At 35.5% G+C, this 27,474-nt stretch overlaps 1 protein-coding gene across 6 annotated transcripts in view; it reads right to left on the bottom strand.

Annotated features, from left to right (window-relative positions):
• Window positions 1-3,134: 3,134 nt before the first annotated feature.
• LOC125659554 (myosin-VIIa-like) overlaps window positions 3,135-27,474 on the bottom strand; it is a 40,478-nt gene continuing 16,138 nt past the window's right edge. For 3 of the 6 annotated variants that reach the window (XM_056148452.1, XM_056148451.1, XM_048891265.2), the window contains 23 exons: window positions 27,305-27,422; window positions 26,996-27,124; window positions 24,465-24,638; window positions 24,089-24,316; window positions 23,456-23,865; window positions 22,723-22,874; window positions 21,555-21,736; window positions 21,254-21,357; window positions 20,646-20,821; window positions 8,660-8,754; window positions 8,473-8,534; window positions 8,234-8,386; window positions 7,812-7,917; window positions 7,551-7,686; window positions 7,237-7,275; window positions 6,414-6,506; window positions 6,178-6,311; window positions 5,849-5,967; window positions 5,683-5,749; window positions 5,456-5,572; window positions 4,684-4,767; window positions 3,904-4,023; window positions 3,135-3,707 (listed from right to left, as the gene is read on the bottom strand). In XM_056148452.1, the coding sequence (XP_056004427.1) occupies window positions 3,597-3,707; window positions 3,904-4,023; window positions 4,684-4,767; window positions 5,456-5,572; window positions 5,683-5,749; window positions 5,849-5,967; window positions 6,178-6,311; window positions 6,414-6,506; window positions 7,237-7,275; window positions 7,551-7,686; window positions 7,812-7,917; window positions 8,234-8,386; window positions 8,473-8,534; window positions 8,660-8,754; window positions 20,646-20,821; window positions 21,254-21,357; window positions 21,555-21,736; window positions 22,723-22,874; window positions 23,456-23,865; window positions 24,089-24,316; window positions 24,465-24,638; window positions 26,996-27,124; window positions 27,305-27,422 (3,109 nt within the window). In that variant the 3' untranslated portion in view covers window positions 3,135-3,596. The remainder of the gene's footprint in view (window positions 3,708-3,903; window positions 4,024-4,683; window positions 4,768-5,455; window positions 5,573-5,682; window positions 5,750-5,848; window positions 5,968-6,177; window positions 6,312-6,413; window positions 6,507-7,236; window positions 7,276-7,550; window positions 7,687-7,811; window positions 7,918-8,233; window positions 8,387-8,472; window positions 8,535-8,659; window positions 8,755-20,645; window positions 20,822-21,253; window positions 21,358-21,554; window positions 21,737-22,722; window positions 22,875-23,455; window positions 23,866-24,088; window positions 24,317-24,464; window positions 24,639-26,995; window positions 27,125-27,304; window positions 27,423-27,474) is intronic. The other 3 variants (XM_048891259.2, XM_048891262.2, XM_048891263.2) reach the window with 3 other exon arrangements.

Below are 27,474 nucleotides of genomic sequence, written 5' to 3' on the forward strand. Positions count from 1 at the left end.
TGATATGCTAAGGATATTTTGATCCTGATCTAAATCAGTATATGACTAATATATTTACAGAATTTGTTACATCATGAACCAACATTGTCTGCGAAAAAAATCATACATTGGACACGTAAATAAAATCAATAACTAAAATTATTTTCCAATCACAATAGTTTTCATCAATTACAGAAAAAACCCTTAACTAGCACTTAATTACATGTACAATCAGATATAGTAAATCCTTATATTGATGCTATATTGACGTTATGTTGAGGACCGAACGTCTTGTGTGCCCCTGCATCCGGGGGGGGGGGGGGAGTAACTCGCGCTGCATTTTGAAAAATGTATTCCATTTTGAGGTCTTTCAATTCAAATAAAAGAATTTTTATCACGTGCCATTATAAAAACTGTCATGGAACGACTATTCTTAATATATTTATTTCTTACACTTCCCAAATTTTTTCCGGGCCATAAATTTGGTGTTTGCACCAATGTTTCTTGTCCACCCTTGTTAAAAGTTGGTAAATTAAACACGACATTAAAAATATCAGACTGATTATTCATAGAGCCAAAAATGTCTTTTAGCCATCACAATCCAAGTGATTCATGAGCATAAAAGCGAAATACTTTGCGTCCTGAGCAATGTAGTTATATACTTTCTCCACTATAAGATCTCCATTACAAATGCTTTTTGGATACAGAGAACTGAATCATGGTTACGAACATTGCAAACATTTTTTATTTCAAAAGTTTGTGTTAAAATATCATTGAACCATCCTGAGAGAAATTAATATTCAACCTGCGTGTCCTTAGACCCTACAGTTACTAATTAAGTGTTTGCAAGACCTTAATGCTTATGAGAAGTGAAGATAACGAACAGTGAATAAAAATGATGAAAAAACGTGATCAATGAAAGGTGAAGATAACGAACAGGTATCAATCTCATCAATGTCATGAATCCTATAGTTTATTTGTATCATATGTTATTTATATGTTAAAAACTCTGGTACATTATCAACGTCATTCCAAGTTGAATGACGGAACATTACTTACATATATTTCAATGACAAATCAATACAATTTCTGAAAATTTCAACCTTCAGCTTTGTTTTGATAAAATCTTGCGAAATTGACGAACTCCAGCATCGGGTGATGGAAAGAAGAAAATAGCGTGGTCTAGGGTTTGTACATCGTTTTAGAGGACGTGTTCAATATACAAAGTGCTTCAGTTACAACTCTTTGATGAAAAAAAAGTTTCTAAACATTTGTACAATTTGCATAGATTTATAATATCATTTCTATTGCACGTACAGGTGACTCTCGATAACTCGAAGTTCAAGGGACCTTGATAAAACTTCGAGAGATCGAGAGTTCGAGAGATCGAAATTCGGAAATTGAAGGTCCGCCGGTATGGTTAAGATTTTACAGTAACCGGAAATGTATACCAACAAGATCATACGATATCGTTTTGACATGTTTTCCTTCATATTCGTCAGGTATTTTGATATCAAAATAAAAAACCTTCTTTTGCATTAATAAAAACATTTCAAAGTTTATGTATTTATTTGTTCTTTAATCATGCTTAGATAGTCATACAAAACCAAGTTCAGATGATGCTTTACTATCGCAAACTAAACAGAGCACAATGTTATGTCGCTTTACCTAACACAAAATTCTAACGAATGAGTAAAACGATGTTTTAGAGTAACTTTACACAAAGAACAAACTCGAGAAATTTAACAGTCTGTAGATCTCTAAATTATGTATAAAACTTACTCTTTCGTTGTCACGTCAAAACAAATTCTAGATTTCATTCATAGTCGGATTATATATAATTTTAATCATCACGACTCAAAACCCTATGCAGTGCAAGCTAGGTGTAAACTGACCAATTAACCAATTATATACTCAGGTGTATATCCACAAAGACGTAACGGCGATGTTTCAACTATGTAAACATCTAATTACACCTCCTGCATTCAGCAAAATCCAGGTAAGGCCCAAGCGGAAATTATTACACGCTTCTGTAACGGTGGGTATACGCTACCACCACTTCGAGAGATCGAGAGTGAAAAACAATGAAATGTGTTTTATGGGACCCAACTTCACTTCGAGAGATCGAGAACTTCGAGAGATCGAACGTTCGAGCCATCGAGAGTCACCTGTATATGATAATTGCTTCTGAAAACTCTATAGCATGAACCAACTCTTATGAACCTATTACCTTGGCCTTGAGGTAGGCGAGATGACTTCTGTTTCTCCATCGTCAGTTTTTCAGATTTGTGCGACAGTGTTCCATTATCATCTGAATATGGTGTTTAGAGCATATTCTGCTTAAGATAATTTTTAAAACCCAGACAGACTGCTGTCAAATGGGTTAATTGTTCCGGGGATTTCAACAGTCTCGTTCAAAGTCAGCATTTAGCAAAGTTCGTGGTCATTATGATGCTCTTATTTACAAATATAACCAGCCGTCGGGTCAAGTGTTGTCTGGCATGATTCGGGCAGGGTGTTGGGTAATTCTTTGTGTGATGGTTTTTGCTGGTGTTTGCCTGGTCGGGATGGGGGTTTGCAACGGGAACGACCAGTTGGCAATGGTTGCTTGCTCCTCTTAGGCACCTGGTCCCGCCCTTGGTGTTCTCAGAGGTCCTTGTTTGTCATGCTCTCAATTTTGTATATTCTATACTCAAGGGAAAATGAGTATGCTTGGTCCGTTGTCTATGCAATTACAATGCTCTGATTTAGAAACAGGGGATGTTTATTCCTCCTAGACACATAATCCAACTTCTGTTTTTCTTGCAGGGTCAGTCTTTGTCCTGATCTTGATTTCGTACTTTTTATAGGATGCAAGGATTGATCCCTGTTCGTTATCTCACATTTTTAATCTTTCACAAAATACTTATAAGATATGTAATCTGCCCCTGTAAGAAATGATAAGGTGTGGAATTTTGCAGAGGAGATGACAACTAATTAAACACATGCTAAAGATAAGAGCATTGCAAACAAGCAATGAAAAAACACTTGAAGTAAAGGAATTTGGACTGAAACCGACAATAAGGTGGGAAAGAAGGGGTGTAGAAAAAATGCATCCCTTAAAACAGTTCGACCTGTTCAGGCCTTAGGTAAACAGGTTCACTATAAAATATGAAAACAATAGAATAATACTTTATTTGATTCCCCTGTCATAAATCATGTAAATGCAATACACATAACATTATAGAAATATAAGATATCTTTTTAAAAAACATGTTATACGACATTATTATGTAAAGAGTACATTTTCACTGAACACACATATTACAATACGACACCAGGTATAAAATGATTAATAGTATCAATAACATCTTAAACTTGACCTCTAATTGACCTCATTTACATGGTCAATCTTAACGTATAATGATTGTTACAACTGAGATTACTTAGCAAGAGATTTCTTCCGTCCTTGCATGTTTTTCATACTAGGATTAATCAATTAGTAAATACTGTCTACAATATGGCTCTTTTCCGCAAAAAAAATAAATTTACCGGTATGATTATATACATACAATCGTAAAGAGTACACAAGAATACACCCCCACCCCCCAATTATTTACATGATAGATGTATTGTTCTTAACAGAGCGATTCCCCAACTGTGACGCCAGCATACGACGGCCTTTTTTGTATATGTGCATTCATCATCCATTCCACATACGACATAATGATGTCATCCATATTATGGCCCTGAAAATCAAACAGCAAACTGATAGATAGAGGTATTACATAAAATTATCAAACTTCTTTTCTTTGTATCATTTCTTAATTTAATATGTCCTAGTTTAATTAGAGTGTCTTATCGTGTTTACTTGGCCCATACAGGCCAATGACCCTCAAAGGGACAATATTGGGATGAAGTTATTCTTCAAATGATATTACTAACCAGATTTGTTTCCATGTACACCTTGGTGGAGTTCGCGCCCTCTCCCACTATCAGTGTAAACGACTGTTCGTCATACGCCCAATTGGGAATTTGGCTGTACTCATACTGGACAAGAATAGTCTTTAAAAAAACGAACAACTTGATTATTTTCAATCTATGGAAACCCTCTATTAACAAACCACCCATACTGGTTCCTATGCAATTAAAATGTTCTTATTTCGTACATATGTAACAGGGGATGCCTATTCCTCCTAGGCACTTATTTCAACTTCTGTTTATTTGAATATCTAAAAAATGCACTATAGTTTGTGATTTAACACTTTATAACATTGCCTGTTTCAAAACGAGCATTCATTTTAAAATATAGTGTCACACAGGGACTGTGGATTTCTTCATTTTCAATGCATTTTCAACAAAGTATGATTTGCGATAAAAAAAAAAAAACAAAGAGAAAAACTGAAAACGCACTCCTGTCTGATGCAATTAAAGTATAAAAACATTGAACACACGGGAATGCAATGTTATTTCTTCCGCAAAACATATCTATACGTTCATGAAGATTCAATCACACGAGGGGAAACAAAATATTGTCGAAATACATAACCATTTTGTAAACCTTAATCTATATTTGCATTGTATTAGCTCTGAATCATTCCAAATTGCAAATGAGTTTAAAAGCAATTGTACAACAAGAGGGTTATTAGATTAATTGTCAAAAATACAATTGTTACATATACCATCATATTCATTCCACAAAACTTCAAAAGCATATTGTATTACCTTAGATGTAACATCAAGGAACATTACCCCATTAACATTGACGGCAAACAATACATTTTTTGGATACGACTTCAGAGATCTTTGCTGAAAACAATAATGAAAAAGTATATTTAGATATTTTATTGAAAGTAGACATTAACGGCAAACTGACAACTCAACTGTATGACAAACGGGATGATTTCAGTTTCCCCATCGTCAACTTCCCATATTTATGTAGTAATACTCCATTATCACCTGCATATGGTGTTTATATATCTCAGCTGATTCGATATGCAAGAACTTGTTCTGCGTATAGTTAGTTTTTAAAATCGAGGTAAGCTACTAACAAACAAGTTGATGGTAATGGGGTTTCAACAGTCTCGATTGAAGTCAGAATTTCGCAAATTCTATGGTCGTTATAACGATCTAGTTCGTCAATACAACCTATCATTGGGTCAAATGCTGTCTGACATGTTTCATACCAAATGTTAAGCCGTTCTTGGCACACTGATTTTGACTGCGAATAACTCCGTTTACCTCATCAGGATATAGGTCACACAGCGGGTGTGACTGGTCGACAGGGGATGCTTACTCCTCCTAGACACTTAATCCCACCTCTGGTGTGTCCAGGGGTCCGTGTTTGCCCAACTATCTATTTTGTATTGCTTGTAGGAGTTATGAGATTGATCACTGTTCGTTATCTTCACCTTTCATTCATTCCTAGCATGTGTGTTGTAGGCTCTCAAAACAAAGATGATGTAGACTTATTTGTGAAGTTGTTTTTAACAAATACCTTTACAGTGAAGAATACTGATCCAAAGGTTGGCCAGTTGTGTATGACATTGAGGAAAGCCAGCTTTGCTTCGTTTGAGCTACGTCCTTTGGTTTTACCAATTTCTTCCATAACAACCTAGAAATTTGAACATACCTATATTATTTGACATATTTTGTTTGTAAAACTAAAGCTTAAATATCGCTTTTAATGATATAACGCTACCTATATAAAAATGATTGACGCACCTGTTTCCACTCATTTGGGGGTTTGTTTGGAAGGAGCGGCTGCGGTATGAGAGCTTTCATGTTTGTTCTAAATGAAATATATTTGACATAAATCATTTATTAATATTTATATTTATCATTGTAATTTATTGGTAATTGTACTAAACAAATGAAAAATTATATTTACTCAAAGTCAGCGAGAGCAGAAACATCATCTCCAAACTGTGCTCTGTAAATGTATGCCGCTAATCGTCCGGCATCCTTTTCCGAACAATTATGATAACCGCGAAGATAATTTGGGACCTCCTAAAACGAAAGGTATACATTTGATTTCCCACTTCAGTAAATACCTGCCACAGCTGATACATGAATAATCTGTAACCTACATGTATCTATTCACAATTTAAACAAATCATATTATTTATATACACATTATAATTCACATGTCATTGTTGATATTTATGTGAATTAATTCATGAATGTTTAGATGTATATTTTGTGATACAATATAATTACCTGTGGAAAATGAAACATGGAATCTGCATTTTTATTTTTACCGGGTTCGGCATTCACCCAAAGCTTTTTCAGAAAGAACACGTGAACAGCAGTGGGAGCTGTGAAATCGGGGGACCCCATGTTCGATTCTGTCACTGAAAATATTGATTACTTGCAATATTTACCATTTTAAGGAACAATCGACATTTTTACCATTGCAATGATTGACATGCTAGCAGGCGGAAAACTGCACTCACCGCTTGAACGTTGTGATCTCATTTGTTTGGCCCAGAAGAGTTCAACGTTGGTCAGAGAATCCAGGAAGTACTCCCCATCCGGTGCACTAATCACTGAAATTAAATTTTACTCGGTTTCGAAACACACGTAGATTAAATTATCAATTAATACGAAAACAGCTTTGATCTTAAAGTTTGACACCGTACGCGGGACTTTAAAAAGGTATTGTGGATTGTTTAAGATATAGAGACTTGGGTTGTAAACATTGGAGTTGGGTTCCAAATAAATTATATCAATATAAATCAAAATATAGATAATATATCATATACATGTACGTAATTCAAAACAATTCTAATTTTAAAAAATTCCTAAATTCAGGAATTAATATACGTAAAGTTGCAGTACACAGATACAAGTACCATAATAGACGTCCGTTCATTTGAAATCTGTGAAAAAATCTTTGTATCATATAAAATGAATTCATGATTAAGTATCATTTAGCTACCCATGCGAGCAAGCTCTAAATTTCTCTTGAGGCAAGCCAAAATATAATAGACATGAAAGTTCCATGCAAGACCAATCAGCTCGCTTTTTCAATTTGCATTATGAAAAAGATCACCAAAATAACTTAGAAGCTTTATTTAAAATAAATGAATAAATGTTATCTTAACAAGCCCCAGCTCATCCGTTTTAAAGTTACTATTACTTTGCACTCTAGGTCTAGCTGTCACCATTTGCAACAGTGCAGAAAAAATTATTTCATAGATACTAAATTGTGCAAATTTGGTATACAATATAAAGTGACCATGCAGTACACATTAGAAAAATTTCTACTCTACATACAAAATGGTTTTGTTTTCGAAGATGCACCAGTGCTTTGGTCTGTGAACAAAACACAAGTACCACATAAGACGTACTTGGAAAACACATCAAATATATTTGAAAATAAGAAAATGAACCATGTAAGACCACGTTAATACAATTACTTTCACACCAACTAGCAAAGTTAATATAATCAAAAGTCTAGTCTTAATTTATTTTTGGAAAGAAATTAAGTGATGTGTCAAATATTACATTGCCTTTGAGAGGTACCAGGTATGAAATCTAGACTTTTGACATGAAACTAAACCAAAGGAAGAAAAAAAGCTAGCACACACTAGGTTTAAAAAGTGATGAACCTCTGTCTTTCAGTCCAAAGCAGAGTCCATACTCCATTGGGCCATCCAAGTCAAGTGTGTCCATGACCTGGCGCTTGAATTCCCCCACACGACAACTGACCTCAATTTCAAAGTCCTTTAAATGATAATTTGAAATTAATATATGCTATCTTACAGAAGTTTTACTATAACATGTTTTATGATAATATCTTATGTGAAAAGTGAAGATAACGAACAGTTATCAATCTCAAAACTACATACTTGCTGTTGTTGGAAAGGGAATCCTACGCTAATTTTGATTGTGTGCTTTTTGTTCGTCATAGCCACGTGTTCCATTGGATGAGGCGGATATTGACGAGCGCCCTCTCTGAAAAATTAAAACATACAAACTTGTGTCAGATGTATGATACGTGCAATTAAAAATATAGAAGCAATGTGAGCATATATATATATATATATATATATATATATATATATATATATATATATCATATTAATCTTTACATATCAAAATAAAAAAGAAAGAGCAACACGAAAGTAAACATTAACGATTTCAATAACATATATGGCTTTGTAATACGCCAGAAGATATTGATATTAATGAAAAATTCTACAGTTTGCTTTCGTGTTGCTTTTTAATTTGTATGTGTGTATATATGTATGTATGTATTACGATAACCTACGATTTAGTGAGCTGAAGTCTTTTCAAACATATCTGAGATAAAGGATGTTTGCTTCCACTCATAAATTGTTCACATTCGTCATATAGTTCGGAACTTGGTACCGCGCATGTGCAGAGAAGGTATAGTAGTCGCCATCCACGGTCCTCACCAGACCTAAAACAATTATAGCTTTTAAATTGATGGAATAATAATCACTGTGGCTAAAGATGTTTACATTTGTAAGCATACTTGATACTTACTTGTTAGGATTTTTTGTAAGTTGTTTGATAATCTGGCAATATATTTCATCTCGCATATGTCTCTGGAAAAAAACACATACAGGATTGTGTATTCTATCTACTTTTATTAAGAAGTGTTAATGAATCTATTTTGTACAGTTTCTGTATCAATATCCTTAAAACCCCGTTGTACATATTTTTGACATACACTCCTCATTGCTGGTTCTATGATGCTTTCATTGGACAATTCCATTTCAGACATCTGGTCGGAGGAAGGACTATCATCCATATATTGCAGTATAGGTAAACCAGTTAAGGTCTAATAACATTTAAAAACTAGTTCTAATTGTAACGGGGACCGTTACAGATGTTCCCCAAACCTCCCCCAATTAAAAAGTGATGTCCTTGTGAATCTATAGGAAAAAATCATTTTATTTTAGCCTTTAATTACATGTAGTACGTTCAATATGGTCATTTCAGTACGAAGAAATGAAAGAAAGCGTTGCACGTGCATACACGCGCACGCGTGTATGATTCCGAATTTTTGTTGATGTCGTTCAACAGGCATTTGTATCATATACCCACAGTATGAATTTCATAACGTTTCCACCAAATATAAGGAAGTTATAGCGATTTTAAAATCGTCCAATCAGAAATCAGCACACGTGCATGCACGTGCTGAGCAGTAATTCTAACCACAGCAATTTGTAAGGAGTACCAAGATACATCTAAACCCCTAATATGAATAGAATTTGATAAAAAACAAAAACGTTATCGTCCTTTAAAAATTGAACATTTAAAAACCGTTGCACGCGCATGCGCGTGTGCGTTGGCATTTTTTGTTACACCAACATATAGATACACATATTGTCTACATATGCTGTGAATATCATCTCATTCGCTTCATAAATAAGATAGTTACAAACGTTTTAGCATTATCCAATCAAAATGAAGCGCACGTGCATGCGCGTGCAAATTGGTAATTTTGACCATGTAAATCAGTTAAGGGTCTCAATATCTACCTATGATATGAATTTCAAGCCATTTCAATGAACAATAAAAAAGTTAGACTGATTCCAAAGTTAGCGTACAAATTTTGTAATGCGCGTGCACGCGCATGCGTGCGCGTGCTGGCAAAATAACTATTATTTTTCATATGTACAAATGATATACTATCATCCTATTTAGGTTTTATATCGCTTCCTTCAATATTCTGATTTTCCATTTTTTGTACCAAAATTGCAATGCACGTGAGCGCGCGTGCATGCACGTGCAAACAAAATGACTATCACTATGCACATCTACAAACGCTATACTATCATCCTGGAAAGTTTCATATCGATCCCTTTTGTAGTTTCTGAGAACACTACCGGACAAAAAAGTACCGGAGAAAAAGAATAATAATAATAACTAGATTCGATCTCGTTGCGAGCAACGAGTGGGTCTTCCGTCCAAATTTAGATTAGAATTTGACTGACATTTTCGTTCATAAATAATGATACAAATATATTGTCTAGACGTACAATTTAGCTTCGGTAATGTTTTACAAATATTGATAATTTAAATGTTGTAAATTAAAGACTCTCTCTCCCTCTTGGCAAACAATTAAAGGGGTCAGCTTTTTTTTGAGAAAAAAGTTAATAATGTTATTTACTGCGATACAGATTCGACTGATCAGGCGAGTCATGCCGCCCGGAGGCCTATTTTTTGATATCATTCTAGATATATCTCGCAAAATTGAACAAATTTTGTTCTACATGTCCTATGGAAATTTTCTTGAGAAAAAAGTTATTGATTGCGACATTTATCAGACTGTTAAGGCGAGTCATAAGGCCCGTGGGTCTTTTTCTTGATATCGTTTGAAAGATCTTGCAAACCTGAACAACTTTTGGTCTACATGTTTTATCAAAAGTTTCTCCAGAAAAAAGTTATTGATTGTGACACTAATCAAACTGTTCAGGCGAGCCATGAGGCCCGTTCGCCTTCATGATGTTGTTTGAAACATCTTGCAAAACAACTTTTGCTCTAGATGTCTCATTAAAAGTTTCTTGACTAAAATGTTATAGATTGCAACGATAACCCAACTGTTCAGGTGAGCCATGAGACCCGCAGGCCTTATTCTTAACATCGTTAGTTAACGCTTGCGAATCTGAACAACTTTTGTTCTACATGTCTTATCAAAAGTTTCTCGAGAAAAAAGTTATTATTGTTATTAATTGTGATACAAATTCGACTGTTCAGGCGAGCCATGACGCCCGCAGGCCTATTTTTTGTTATCATTAGATATATCTTGCAAAACTGAACAACTTTTATTCTACATGTTTTATCAAAGTTTCGTGAGGAAAAAGTTAATCATTGTAACAGAAATTCAATGGTTCAGGCGAGCCATGAGGCCAATTGGCCCATTTCTTGATACGACACGAAAGATCTCAATAAACTGTACAACTTTTGTTATATATGTCTAAACAAAATGTTCACGAGTATAAAGTTATGCGACATTTATCATTGTTAAGGCGAGTCATAAGGCCCGTGGGCCTTTTTCTTGATATCGTTTGAAAGATCTTGCAAAACTGAACAACTTTTGTTCTACATGTTTTATCAAAAGATTCTCGTGAAAAAAGTTAGTAATTGTGACACTGATCAAACTGTTCAGGCGAGCCATGAGGCCCGTTGGCCTTTTTCATGATGTTGTTCGAAAGATCTTGCAAAACTGAACAACTTTTGTTCTAGATGTCTTATTAAAAGTTTCTTGACAAAAATGTTATAGATTGCAACAATAACCCAACTGTTCTGGTGAGCCATGAGACCCACAGGCCTATTTCTTAACATCGTTAGTTAACGCTTGCGAAACTGAACAACTTTTGTTCTACATGTCTTGTCAAAAGTTTCTCGAGAAAAAAGTTATCAATGTTATTAATTGCGATACAAATTCGACTGTTCAGGCGAGCCATGACGCCCAGGAGCCTTTTTAAAGATATCATTAAATAGATCTTGCGAAACTGAACAACTTTTATTCTACATGTCTTATCAAAAGTTTCGTGAGAAAAAAGTTAATCATTGTAACAGAAATTCAATGGTTCAGGCGAGCCATGAGGCCCATGGGCCTATTTCGTGATATGACACGAAAGATCTCAATAAACTGTACAACTTTTGTTATATATATCTAAACAAAATATTTACGAGTAAAAAGTTATGATTTAAAACGTGGAAAAAAATTGGACACTTTTTTAAACTCTATTTTCGACCCCTACCGAGCTTCCATACTAGGCACTTCCGGAAATTTTTAAAACCCAGGTGCACAACTACAACATGTCGTCTAACATCACTGAAAATTTCAGCACTCTAGCTTTTATCGTTTTTGAGTTTTTGTCTGGACAAAATGGTCATCTGAAAATCGATAAAAGGGGGATAACTTCCAACCGGAAGTGATTTTTCAAAAATTGAAACAGCGGTATAAACTTCAAATGACAACGCATCAATCCTGAAAATTTGAAGCAAATCGATCCAGCCATCTCCGAGAAATCTTCTGCACAAAAATCGGTAAGGAGAAAAAAAAAGAATAATAATAATAACTAGATTCGATCTCGTTGCGAGCAACGAGTGGGTCTTCCGTCCAAATTTAGATGTGATTAGATAAGAATTTGACTGACATTTTCGTTCATAAATAATGATACAAATATATTGTCTAGACGTACAATTTAGCTTTGGTAATGTTTTACAAATATTGATCATTTAAATGTTATAAATTAAAGACTCTCTCTACCTCTCGGCAACTAATTAAAGGGGTCAGATTTTTTTCGAGAAAAAAGTTAATAATGTTATTTACTGCGATACAGATTCAACTGATCAGGCGAGTCATGCCGCCCGGAGGCCTATTTTTTTTATATCATTCTAGATATATCTCGCAAAACTGAACAAATTTTGTTCTACATGTCCTATGGAAATTTTCTTAAGAAAAAAGTTATTGATTGCGACATTTATCAGACTGTTAAGGCGAGTCATAAGGCCCGTGGGCCTTTTTCTTGATATCGTTTCAAAGATCTTGCAAACCTGAACAACTTTTGGTCTACATGTTTTATCAAAAGTTTCTCCAGAAAAAAGCTATTGATTGTGACACTAATCAAACTCTTCAGGCGAGCCATGAGGCTCGTTCGCCTTTTTCATGATGTTGTTTGAAACATCTTACAAAACTGAACAACTTTTGCTCTAGATGTCTCATTAAAAGTTTCTTGACTAAAATGTTATAGATTACAACAATAACCCAACTGTTCAGGTGAGCCATGAGACCCGCAGGCCTTATTCTTAACATCGTTAGTAACGCTTGCGAATCTGAACAACTTTTGTTCTACATGTCTTATCAAAAGTTTCTCCAGAAAATAGTTATTGATTGTGACACTAATCAAACTGTTCAGGCGAGCCATGAGGCCCGTTGGCCTTTTTGATGATGTTGTTCGAAAGATCTTGCAAAACTGAACAACTTTTGTTCTAGATGTCTTATTAAAAGTTTCTTGACAAAAATGTTATAGATTGCAATAATAACCCAACTGTTCAGGTGAGCCATGAGACCCGCAGTCCTATTTCTTAACATCGTTAGTTAACGCTTGCGAAACTGAACAACTTTTGTTCTACATGTCTTGTCAAAAGTTTCTCGAGAAAAGAGTTATCAATGTTATTAATTGCGATACAAATTTTACTGTTCAGGCGAGCTATGATGCCCGGGAGCCTTTTTTAAGATATCATTAAATAGATCTCGCAAAACTGAACAACTTTTATTCTACATGTCTTACCAAAAGTTTCGTGAGAAAAAAGTTAATCATTGTAACAGAAATTCAATGGTTCAGGCGAGCCATGAGGCCCATGGGCCCATTTCTTGATATGACACGAAAGATCTCAATAAACTGTACAACTTTTGTTATATATATCTAATCAAAATATTTACGAGTAAAAAGTTATGATTTAAAACGTGGAAAAAAATTGGACACTTTTTTAAACTCCATTTTCAACCCCTACCGAGCTTCCATAATAGGCACTTCCGGAAATTTTGAAAACCCAGGTGCACAACTACAACATGTCGTCTAACATCACTGAAAATTTCAGCACTCTAGCTTTTATCGTTTTTGAGTTTTTGTCTGGACAAAATGGTCATCTGAAAATCGATAAAAGAAGGATAACTACCAACCGGAAGTGATTTTTCAAAAATTGAAACGGCGGTACAAACGTCAAATGGCAACGCATCAATCCTGAAAATTTGAAGCAAATCGATCCAGCCATCTCCGAGAAATCTTCTGCACAAAAATCGGTAAGGAGAAAAAAAAAGAATAATAATAAGAAGAAGAAGAAAAGTGAAAAATCAACAATAGAATAATAGAAGGGTCTTCCGCTGAAGACGGAAGACCCTAATAATAATAAGAAAAGTGAAAAATCAACAATAGAATAATAGAAGGGTCTTCCGCTGAAGATGGAAGACCCTAATAACTAGATTCGATCTCGTTGCGAGCAACGAGTGGGTCTTCCGTCCAAATTTAGATGTGATTAGATAAGAATTTGACTGACATTTTCGTTCATAAATAATGATACAAATATATTGTCTAGACGTACAATTTAGCTTTGGTAATGTTTTACAAATATTGATCATTTAAATGTTATAAATTAAAGACTCTCTCTACCTCTCGGCAACTAATTAAAGGGGTCAGCTTTTTTTTGAGAAAAAAGTTAATAATGTTATTTACTGCAATACAGATTCGACTGATCAGGCGAGTCATGCCGCCCGGAGGCCTATTTTTTTTTTTTATATCATTCTAGATATATCTCGCAAAACTGAACAAATTTTGTTCTACATGTCCTATGGAAATTTTCTTAAGAAAAAAGTTATTGATTGCGACATTTATCAGACTGTTAAGGCGAGTCATAAGGCCCGTGGGCCTTTTTCTTGATATCGTTTCAAAGATCTTGCAAACCTGAACAACTTTTGGTCTACATGTTTTATCAAAAGTTTCTCCAGAAAAAAGCTATTGATTGTGACACTAATCAAACTCTTCAGGCGAGCCATGAGGCCTGTTCGCCTTTTTCATGATGTTGTTTGAAACATCTTGCAAAACTGAACAACTTTTGCTCTAGATGTCTCATTAAAAGTTTCTTGACTAAAATGTTATAGATTACAACAATAACCCAACTGTTCAGGTGAGCCATGAGACCCGCAGGCCTTATTCTTAACATCGTCAGTAACGCTTGCGAATCTGAACAACTTTTGTTCTACATGTCTTATCAAAAGTTTCTCGAGAAAAAAGTTATTAATGTTATTAATTGTGATACAAATTCGACTGTTCAGGCGAGCCATGACGCCCGTAGGCCTATTTTTTGATATCATTTGATAGATCTTGCAAAACTGAACAACTTTTATTCTACATGTTTTATCAGAGTTTCGTGAGGAAAAAGTTAATCATTGTAACAGAAACTCAATGGTTCAGGCAAGCAATGAGGCCCATGGGCCCATTTCTTGATACGGCACGAAAGATCTCAATAAACTGTACAACTTTTGTTATATATGTCTAAACAAAATATTTACGAGTATAACGTTATGCGATATTTATCACTGTTAAGGCGAGTCATAAGGCCCGTGGGCCTTTTTCTTGATATCGTTTGAAAGATCTTGCAAAACTGAACAACTTTTGTTCTACATGTCTTATCAAAAGATTCTCGAGAAAAAAGTTAGTAATTGTGACACTGATGAAACTGTTCAGGCGAGCCATGAGGCCCGTTGGCCTTTTTCATGATGTTGTTCGAAAGATCTTGCAAAACTGAACAACTTTTGTTCAAGATGTCTTATTAAAAGTTTCTTGACAAAAATGTTATAGATTGCAACAATAACCCAACTGTTCAGGTGAGCCATGAGACCCGCAGGCCTATTTATTAACATCGTTAGTTAACCCTTGCGAAACTGAACAACTTTTGTTCTACATGTCTTGTCAAAAGTTTCTCGAGAAAAAAGTTATTAATGTTATTGTGATACAAATTCGACTGTTCAGGCGAGCCATGACGCCCCGAGGCCTAGTTTTTGATATCATTAGATAGATCTTGCAAACCTGAACAACTTTTATTCTACATGTCTTATCAAAAGTTTCGTGAGAAAAAAGTTAATCATTGTAACAGAAACTCAATGGTTCAGGCAAGCAATGAGGCCCATGGGCCCATTTCTTGATACGGCACGAAAGATCTCAATAAACTGTACAACTTTTGTTATATATGTCTAAACAAAATATTTACGAGTATAACGTTATGCGATATTTATCACTGTTAAGGCGAGTCATAAGGCCCGTGGGCCTTTTTCTTGATATCGTTTGAAAGATCTTGCAAAACTGAACAACTTTTGTTCTACATGTCTTATCAAAAGATTCTCGAGAAAAAAGTTAGTAATTGTGACACTGATGAAACTGTTCAGGCGAGCCATGAGGCCCGTTGGCCTTTTTCATGATGTTGTTCGAAAGATCTTGCAAAACTGAACAACTTTTGTTCAAGATGTCTTATTAAAAGTTTCTTGACAAAAATGTTATAGATTGCAACAATAACCCAACTGTTCAGGTGAGCCATGAGACCCGCAGGCCTATTTATTAACATCGTTAGTTAACCCTTGCGAAACTGAACAACTTTTGTTCAACATGTCTTGTCAAAAGTTTCTCGAGAAAAAAGTTATTAATGTTATTAATTGTGATACAAATTCGACTGTTCAGGCGAGCCATGACGCCCTGAGGCCTATTTTTTGATATCATTAGATAGATCTTGCAAACCTGAACAACTTTTATTCTACATGTCTTATCAAAAGTTTCGTGAGAAAAAAGTTAATCATTGTAACAGAAAGTCAATGGTTCAGGCGAGCCATGAGGTCTATGGGCCCATTTCTTGATATGACACGAAAGATCTCAATAAACTGTACAACTTTTGTTATATATGTCTAAGCAAAATATTTACGAGTAAAAAGTTATGATTTAAAACGTGGAGAAAAATGAGACACTTTTTAAAACTCCATTTTCGACCCCTACCGAGCTTCCATACTAGGTACTTCCGGAAATTTTGAAAACCCAGGTGCACAACTACAACATGTCGTCTAACATCACTGAAAATTTCAGCACTCTAGCTTTTATCGTTTTTGAGTTTTTGTCTGGACAAAATGGTCATCTGAAAATCGATAAAAGGGGGATAACTTCCAACCGGAAGTGATTTTTCAAAAATTGAAACGGCGGTACAAACTTCAAATGGCAACGCATCAATCCTGAAAATTTGAAGCAAATTGATCCATCCATCTCCGAGAAATCTTCTGCACAAAAATCGGTAAGGAGAAAAAAAAAGAATAATAATAATAAGAAGAAGAAGAAAAGTGAAAAATCAACAATAGAATAATAGAAGGGTCTTCCGCTGAAGACGGAAGACCCTAATAATAATAAGAAAAGTGAAAAATCAACAATAGAATAATAGAAGGGTCTTCCGCTGAAGACGGAAGACCCTAATAATAATAAGAAAAGTGAAAAATCAACAATAGAATAATAGAAGGGTCTTCCGCTGAAGACGGAAGACCCTAACTAGTTCTAATTGTAACGGGGACCGTTACAGATGTTCCCCAAACCTCCCCCAATTAAAAAGTGATGTCCTTGTGAATCTATAGGAAAAAATCATTTTATTTTAGCCTTTAATTACATGTAGTACGTTCAATATGGTTTAATATGGTCATTTCAGTACCCAAAAATGAAAGAAAGCGTTGCACGCGCATGCGTGTATGATTCCGAATTTTTGTTGATGTCGTTCAACAGGCATGTGTATCATATAACCAAAGTGTGAATTTCATAACGTTTCCATCAAATATAAGGAAGTTATAGCGATTTTAAAATCGTCCAATCAGAATTCAGCACACGTGCATGCACGTGCTGAGCAGTAATTCTAACCACAGCAATTTGTAAGGAGTACCAAGACACATCTAAACCATTAATATCAATAGAATTTGATGAAAAACAAAAACGTTATCGTCCTTTAAAATTTGAACATTTAAAAACCGTTGCACGCGCATGCGCGTGTGCGTTGGCATTTTTTTGCTACACCAATATATAGATACACATATTGTCTACGTATGCTGTGAATATCATCTCATTCGTTTCATAAATAAGATAGTTACAAACGTTTTAGTATTATCCAATCAAAATGAAGCGCACGTGCATGCGCATGCAAATTGGTAATTTTGACCATGCGAATCAGTTAAGGGTCTCAATATCTACCTATGATATGAATTTCAAGCCATTTCAATGAACAACAAAAAAGTTAGACTGATTCCAAAGTTAGTGTACAAATTTTGTAATGCGCGTGCACGCGCATGCGTGCGCGTGCTGACAAAATAACTATTATTTTTCATATGTACAAATGATATACTATCATCCTATTTAGGTTTTATATCGCTTCCTTCAATATTCTGATTTTCCATTTTTTGTACCAAAATTGCAATGCACGTGCGCGCGTGTGCATGCACGTGCAGACAAAATGACTATCACTATGCACATCTACAAACGCTATACTATCATCCTGGAAAGTTTCATATCGATCCTTTCTGTAGTTTCTGAGAACACTACCGGACAAAAAAGTACCGGAGAAAAAGAATAATAACTAGACACGATCTCGTTGCGAGCAACGAGTAGGTCTTCCGTCCGATTTGTTGATGCACTCGGAGTTAAAAAAAACAAAAACAAATGAGTCCCAATTTAGTTTCCGACTTTAAGACACTTTAGATAAAATCAATTTTTCATATCATAAGCTTCTGAAGCAAAGTTGCGGTGAAATTCGTTTGAAATTCGACTCTCCAGGCGAGCCATAAGGCCCTCGGGCCTATTTCTTGATGTCATTTGTTAGCCCTCTATAGACTCAACAAGTTCTATATGTCGTTACAAAATATTTACCTGTAAAAAGTTATTGAGATCGACCGATATCGACAAAAAATCGACTCTACAGGCGAGCCATTAGGACCATAGGCCTATTTCTTGATATCAATCGATAGATCTCGATAAACTGAACAACTTTTGTTCAATATGTCCTTACAAAATATTTACCAGTTACAAGTTTTTGAAATCGACTGATATCAACAAAAATCGACTCTACAGGCGAGCCATGAGGCCCACAGACCCATTTTTTGATATTGATCGATAGGTTATGACACATTGAACAACTTTTGTTGAATAATGCTTTTCAAAAAATATGTCGTTTTAAAGATATGAGGCGTCAAATATTTACGATTTTGGCCCTTAAAATCTCTAATTACGTAACATATGACCTACTTTTTGATTTGATAAGATCAAGCTCGTTGAGATGAACATTTCCGCTTCTACAACTTATTATAAAATATTAATAGTTTCTGAGATATTCTCAAAAACATTTGGACCCTTCTGAACCCCTAATTTAAAGGGCCAGCCCGTTTTGCTTGATATCGTAAGAAAGGCCTTGTCATTTTAAACATTTTTTGCTCAACAAGTATTTAGAAATTCTTTACCGTTCTCGAGTTATCTCTACAAGAAATATTTAGGGGCCAAACTGTAGCTCCCTAACGGGGCCACATAGGGAAAAAACGAAATGTACATATTGTTTAGATTATCATTCTGAACAACTTTTGTTCAATAATGCTTTTCAAAATATTTGTCGTTTTCAAGATATGAGGCGTCAATTATTTAGGATTTTGGCCCTTAAAATCCCTTATTACGTAACATATGACCTACTTTTGGATTTGATAAGAACAAGCTCGTTTAGATGAACATTTCCGCTTCAATGACTTATTACAAAATATTAATAGTTTCTGAGATATTCTCATAAACCTTTGGACCCTTCTGGGCCCCTAATTTAAAGGGTCAGCCCCTTTTGCTTGATATCGTAAAAAAGGTCATGACATTTCAAACATTTTTTGTTCAACAAGTATTTAGAAATTCTTCACCGTTCTCGAGTTATTTCTAGAAGTAATTTTTAGGGGCCAAACTGTAGCTCCCTAACGGGGCCACATAGGGTAAAAACGAAATATGCATATTGTTCAGATCATCATTCTGAACAACTTTTGTTCTTTATTGCTTTTCAAAATATTTGTCGTTTTCGAGATACAAGGGGTAAAAAATTTATGGTTTTGGCCCTTAAAATCCCTTATTACGTAACATATGACCTAAATTTTTATCTGAATAGATTTGGATAGTTGAGATGAACATTTTTTGTTCTTTGACTTATACCAAAATATTAACGATTTTTGAGATATTTGATCTAGACTTTGAGCCCTTCTAGATCCCTAATTTAAGGGGCTAGCCCCTAAATCTTGATATTTTCGAAAAGATCTTGTAAATGTGCACAACTTTTGTTCTACATGTCTTAACAAAATATTTGCAAGAAAAAAGATATTGGAGATGAAAGGTCAAAAATCGCCGAAATCGGCGAAAAATTTTGGCATCCATTTTTTCAGGTCCAGGCGAGCGTTTAGGCAAATCGCCTCCGGTAAAATCGAATCCCCCACAAATCTTCTAAAATGTTTACTCTATCTTGTGTAGAAATTTCAAGACTCTAGCTTCAAAACTAACGGAGGAGATGTGTGGACAACAAGGCCCTTCAAAAAGTCACTAAAAGAGAGATAACTCCTGACCGGAAGTGACGTCAAGCACGAAATTTTGCAAGCAAAGTCTCGTCACCAAAAGACATCTTTCCTGAAAATTTCGTGAAAATCGATCGAGAAATGGCTGAGAAAAACGCGTGTACTACCAAAGAAAATAATAATAATAATAATAATAAAAATAATAATAATAATGAAGAAGAACGCGAACAATAATAGTAAGGTCTTCCGCAGGAGACGGAAGACCTTAATAATAATAAGAAGAAGAAGAAGAAGAAACAGAGTAAAAACAATATGTTCCCAAACTTTGTTTGGGGAACATAATAATAATAAGAAACAGAGTAAAAACAATATGTTCCCAAACTTTGTTTGGGGAACATAATTACTTAATCCTAGCTGCAGCGATTATAAATACTAATGTTACTAATTATGATTATTAGATGCAAAAATAAACCTGCTTTAAATAACCTTACAGATAGCATAAACAGATATACAGTAGTTGAAATGGTATAGCAGCAATTGAAACTATAATTACATTTAACCCTTATGTTTGGTATTGATTAATTTGATATAAATAAAAGGATATCAAGAAAACATTTGCAGCTGGCTCTTCTGAGCTCCTCCCTCAGGTGTGTTCTTCTTAATAGAGGCTTTTTGATTGGCTCTTTTTGATACTGCCAGTTTGAGTGCGATTTATCTTTCTTTGAAGATTTAAATGAAGCTTTGGATAAAAGCTTTGTGACTGCATTATCACTACTTTGTCTGTAACAAAATATTTCACAGCATCTATATTTGATTTCAAGTACATTCAGTTATAAAAGTCCCGTGAGAATCCGGGTTAGAATAGGTCCACAGTATTCCTTGCTTATTTTAAGAGGTGACTAAATGGAGCAAAAGCCAAGGTCCCGTGTAACAGCAAACGTGACACGATAAAGATTCCTCCATGCTCAAAATCCGTAAGCGCCAATCATAGGCCTACATTTTGCAGCCCTTTACAGGCAATGGTGACCGTCTCCGTATGAGGGAAAGATTCTCGAAAGGGACGTTAAACAGTACAATCAATCAATTATAAAACGACTATATATTTCGGAAACCGTTTAAAACCGAATATCAAATTGAAAAAAAAGGTAGAAGTTACAATTATGTGTCACAATCAAGAATAGGTGCAGACAGTAAATTTTAAATTTTTTTTACCTGAAATGGAGTTTGGAGTACATTTGCAACGTATGCTCACGCTGAACACAAACATGGGTTGGAAAAACACTGGGGTCTTTGCGTAATTGAACAGTTAACATGCCCTGTAAAATAAAAGGATATCATTATCAAAGATTTACCAGTATCATAGTAAATTGACCTCATCTTGTTAATGAAAGATTCCGGTTTGTTACTTTCAACTTTCAAGGGAATATTAGTGAAACGGATCGGAACCACTGGCTAGGGGAAACTGCAAGGCGTATACATTTACATGTACTATGCCTTAGATTTAGAAACCTACTAAGGTATCATGAGCTGGTTCTTCAATAGTTGGGATGACGTAGATTAAATCTCTTGGCATCATGGAGAGTTTTCCTGTCCTGACACAGGTGGCGCTGTACACATCCTCATTCATGCAATATTCATATGGCTGCTCTAATTCCACCAGATCACCTTTAGTAAGGCCCACTCCTATTGCACCTTCTGAAATTATGTTCGAAACTATTGTATTCAACCTTATCAATTGCAAATAGCATATCTAAGAAAATCTCAAAATATATGTAGGAGACATTATATTATGCTACTTCAAGTGAGAAATTATATCTTAGAATGTCGCAAATATAGCATGCGCAAAGGGTTCCAAGAAAATTTGCATATATTTCAGCATAGTAGTCAATTGCATTTAATACTGAAATTCTGGCTGTGGTATTATGTTTTTGAGATATTAAGATAGGGAAAAAAGGAAGAGAATAATTTGTAAAGATATTTAAATAGACGCCTCGGATCCTTCAGGTTTTGCCACATCATTAGTTTCTACATGTTAAACATGGGTTATATACTATCCAACTATCTATTTTGTATTGCTTGTAGGAGTTATGAGATTGATCACTGTTCGTTATCTTCACCTTTCATATACTACCCCGAGTTGCTAATTGTAAGATAGCATCAGGCAGAGTTCCCTAGGGTAATATTTGGGAGATATACGATAACTCTAGACCAACGAGAACTTGACACAAAACTCTCAAATATACGGAAAACACACGTATCTCCGGGGCTTAGAATCATTAGTGTGAGCAGTTTGTCAATTGAATATTCTGATAAACAAAAACAAATAAGGTGAAGGACATTGGATTTCTCTGGTATTTCATTATGTACAGAAAATCTCGATTATCACAAATATGAAGTAAATCAACTCGCGACGACTTTATTTCACGATTTACCAATGATGAACTGGTTCACGGCGACAGATTTTCGAGATGAGATTATCTTTAACAAAAACAAGAGAGGATTAAAGAACTGATTCGCGTCGAGAAATATTTGCGATGATAAGGTTCTCGCAGACCTCTCGAAAATTTCTCACACGTGAACAAATTTTGGTTTACAGAAAACAATGACCCATAATCGAGGACGATGAACACCTCAAACTATCATTTCAAAACTTTCAAGTTTGTATATCACGATCAACCTACCTATTTGCGTCGAATCCTTGACAGCAATGCCATACTTTGACTTTCTTCGCAGTCCATCCATGAACTTGGTGACCAACAGGTACAAATCTTCGGCTTGATTAGAACTGACCACAAAATCCTCAGACCGCAGAGTACTGACGGTAACTGTATGTCTACGTTATACAAGTAAGTACCATGCGAAAAAATTCTGTAACTTTTCGAAAGACTCGTATGATATTTGCTATTCATTTTTTCTAATATAATAAACCTGTTACAGGGGCGGATCCATGAATCACGATTAGGGGGTAGCGCAACTTTATGAGGCAGTGGGTCTGGGGGCCGCCTTGAGTCCCCCCTAGTGGGTCCAGGGCTCTTCGCCCTGGATTTTACAGATTATATTGGGCTAGAAATATGTCTCCTGTGTTGTCATTTTTACTATTTTCTGTCATTTTTAATAAGGTGAAATGAATAAAATGACGCAAATTTTAAGGAGTTTTGGAAAATGTAAGTTCTCTAAATAAACGTAATTCAATAAATCAAAATATTTTGTCATTTATTTCTCCGATAGTGGAATTCTTTTATCCTTAACATTTTTCTAAAATTCTAAAAAACTATTAACCTTAAATTTGAAAACTTTAGGCGCGCGTGCGCTGCTGCTCCCCTTAAATCCGCCACTGTGTTACAGTGCGTGAATGTTTTGTAAATTATTGAATGTAAAATAATTTATAAATTGATATCTAAATTTATAACTGACCTTCCTTTTGAGACGTCTGTGATTTCCAGAAGTGAAATAGAACTCTTAACATCCTCCTCCTCATCCATAATCAGCAAACCTTTACTATTTAGTCCAAGAATAACATTGTGCCAAGTCATGGTAGCATTCTGAATCTTGTTTGCATCATAAAATCGTGAAAACATGAGATACCACTTTTCTTTTCCGAAATTCACTACATCACATTTGAGTTCTCGAACTTTGTTGCGGTCCTTCGTGATGTCATTTTGTAGAACTTGCATAACTTTTGTTGTCCAGTATGGCAAGTCTATGGTTTTCTTGTTGGACTCCGGAAGCCAACCTGTTAAAAATGTCTGCAATTTCGTTGTGTCTACACTGCCTGGATTTTCAACAAAGTACCGCTGGGCTGCTAGTTTTGCCAAATCCTCATTCTGTAATTTGTAATAGAAAGTCTTTCAAAATATCATACGCTTCCCTTATATCATAAACACTTTTTTTTTTATCATATCTTCTTGTCTATTATGCAGCAAATATAATTTTGCTTTATATAAAGCTTTTTTGTGAATGAAAAATAGCCTAATCAAAAGGATTTATCATTCATATTACTCTGTAACGACTGACATGAATTCATTGAGTATTGAGTATTTTTCATACTTTTTCGCATTTGTATTCCCCTACTGAGACACCACGCATGATTTGTTGATAGATCAGATCTGCAGCTACAGGGTCATCTTTAGGATTATACCAAGGAACGAAATATTCCTTCCGGAAATACAACCGCCAAGTGGAACTACTTTCACGCATGCCCATCTGCTTCGTGTGCTGTTCACATTCTCCTATTGCGTCCATAACTCGATGCATACCATTTCCGAGACAAGAAATCTATACACAAATGACTCGTTAGATGGTGCTTCACACATTGTTATATGTACTATCATGTTTAAAATGAATTCCCCAACCAAATCGTCATTAGAATATCCTTCTATCATATAATTTTCAAAAGAGCTTGATAAACGAATTAAAAACTTACACGCTGCACAAGTGTGATGTAAATTGAAAATCCTGACGAGGCAGTCAGACCCGCTTTATGACAGGTTTGTAGGGCGAGTTCCTGAACAGTAGAAGCTGAATCCGCCTCTACAACCATACGCTGACCATTCATCAAAGACATGGGAATCAAAATGGGTTTGCTGTTCTTAGAAGCCTATAGAAACCGATACAGTAATATAGAGTTAAAATGCACAGAACTATGGCATGTCAAACGTTGCAATATTTGATCTTTTCCATTTGTATTGTATAATTTTCCATTTGTATTCTATATTTTCCATTTGCATTGTATAATTTTTCATTTGCATTGTATAAATTCCATTTGTATTGTATAATTTTCCATTTGTATTCTATAGCTTCCATTTGTATTGTATAATTTTCCATTTGCATTCTATATTTTCCATTTGTATTATATAATTTTTTCGTTTGTATTGTATAATTTCCATTTGCATTGCAAAATCTTTCATTTGTATTGCATCCGAGGGATGTTTATTTTGATTTGTTACGAAGGATTTCATTAGTTTAGGTCCCACTTATATTTAGCCGTCACCAGCTGCAGGTGACGTACCACAAATAGACTTACTATGCTACATGTACGAGCACAGTGGCGTAGCAGTGGGTGTTCTTTAACGTGCCAACGCCTGTTGCAATACGGGGTGTCTGCTTTTAAGGTCACATCATCCGAAAGATCCGTGATTCTCACTTTTAAATAGCAATGCGTATGGGAAAGTATTAACTATATTTACGTCTTAGAAGGTTTGATGCAGCCATTGCACGAGTAGAACTCGAACATGCGACTTCACGGTTACGAACCAAAGGGTATATCACTTAACTACCGCGATCGGTTCCATATAAGGACTAGTTGAACATACATGTAGCTAGCAATGAGGAATCTTGCGCCGGGACGACCCCCCCCCCCCCCCTTCCCTTCACAAATATATTTTGTATAGAGATGTCGAAAAAAGCATGTATGTACGTTTATTTTGTCAGAACGCACTTGTTTCAGGGGACTTCAGGGACGGATCAAGGAATTGCGGTTACGGGGGCGCCACTTTATGAGGCAGGGGGTCGGGGGGGGGGGGGGCTTAAGGCGCCTCCCAGTGGGTCCAGGATGAAGCCCTGGTGGGGGTCCAGGTGCGAAGCCCCCGGAAGTTCCTGGATTTTACAGATTTTATAGGGCTTGAAATATGTCATTTTTAATACAGTGAAATTGGTAAAACGACGCAAATTGTAAGGGTTTCTGGAAAAATTAAGTTCTCTCAATAAAGTAATTCAAGAAATCAAAAGATTTTGTCATTTATTTCTTCGGGAATGGAAGAAATTATTGCTTCTTTTATCGTTTAATACATTTTTCAAAACAAGATACCAAGATTTACCTTAAATTTGAAAAATTTTACGGGGAGGGCGCCTCCCTTAAATCCGCCACTGACTTCGCCCTCCTCCTGCACCCCCCTCCCTCCACCAAGGCTTTGCACTGGACTCACTAGGGATCTTAAGACAGTCCCCAGACATCCAGCAGTTTACTTCGTTCAGAATTATCTAGATCAGCTAGTGGTTAAATAGGAGATTAGTTTGAATATGCTGATCACATTAGACGCATAAAAACGATAAATTAATGGGGGGGGGGGGGGGTGTTACACCATTACACTTAGCAAATACGGTACATTCCTGAACTTTACCTCTTCAACATCTCGCGCAGTACCAAATTCAATAAACGATAACTTTAAAATCAAACTCGATGTGAATTGGTGGGGACCCAAGGGCCGAATTAAGTCCCCCGAATCTACTCAATTCTGACTAAATAAAAATGTGCATGCTTTTCTGGACAGTTCTATTTTTTTTAAATGATCGGGGGGGGGGGGGGGGGGGTTCGCCATTACTAAAGCTAGCTACGTATTTTTAAAAATAACTAGTCCTGCATGGACCTGGTCGCGGTAGCTCAGTGATATATCGCTTGGTTTGTGGACGGGAGGTCGTGAGTTCGAGAACCGTTACTATCATTGCCGCATCAAACCAGTGATTGCTCCTTTGCCAAACACTCGGCATTTAAAAGTGAGAATCACGGGTCTTTCCGTAATGACCTTAAAAACAGATATTCCGTATCGCTGCACAGGCGTTGGCATGCAGGATAAAGAACCGTCATTGCTACGGCCCTGTGTGCTAAACACGTCTACATTTGTGGTACATCAGTGACGTTAACTAATGAAATCCTTCGTAACAAATCAAAATAAACATTTCCTAGATACAATACAAATGAAAAATCATACAATGCAAATGGAAAATATAGAATACAGATGGAAAATTATACAATACAAATGGAAAATTATACAATACAAATGGAAATTATACAATGCAAATGAAAAATTATACAATGCAAATGGAAAATATAGAATACAAATGGAAAATTATACAATATAAATAGAAAAGATCAAATATTGCAACGTTTGACATGCCATACAGAACATAGTTTCGATTCTGTAAATTTTGAAGATATTCATGTAAACAGGATCGTACCTGAAACTCGAGCCAGCTTGGTGGGTATTCCCTAGTGCCCACATTGGCGGTTCTCCGTACGAGACGTTCTACTCGACAGGCAAATATTGGCGATGATTCACTCAGAAAATGCAGGAAACACGGGAAAAACTATGATTAGAAAGGAAAATTCCAAGTGATGACTTATCGTAACGATAACCATAACATCCATTGCCGTGGGGAAGAAATTCAAAATTTGGTATATAATTTTTTTAATCAATTCCATTAATATTAGTATTTACATCATTAGAATTGCCTATTAATTTCACAAATGTAGAGTTGGGTACTTGCTTTCTCTGTCGGCGTAAAACATCCCGCCAGTAAGTGCAGAAGAACCCAGCCCCGAATTGAGCTGTTCCGGGAGGGATTGTTGGTAAGCTGCTTACAAACCTGGCAGTATAACTCGTCCCTGTCAAGGTACAGAAAGGTTTTAAGTATTCTGAGTTTGACTTATATGAATT

Source organism: Ostrea edulis, chromosome 9 (assembly GCF_947568905.1).
Source record: "Ostrea edulis chromosome 9, xbOstEdul1.1, whole genome shotgun sequence".
In the NCBI taxonomy this organism is placed as follows: domain Eukaryota; kingdom Metazoa; phylum Mollusca; class Bivalvia; order Ostreida; family Ostreidae; genus Ostrea; species Ostrea edulis.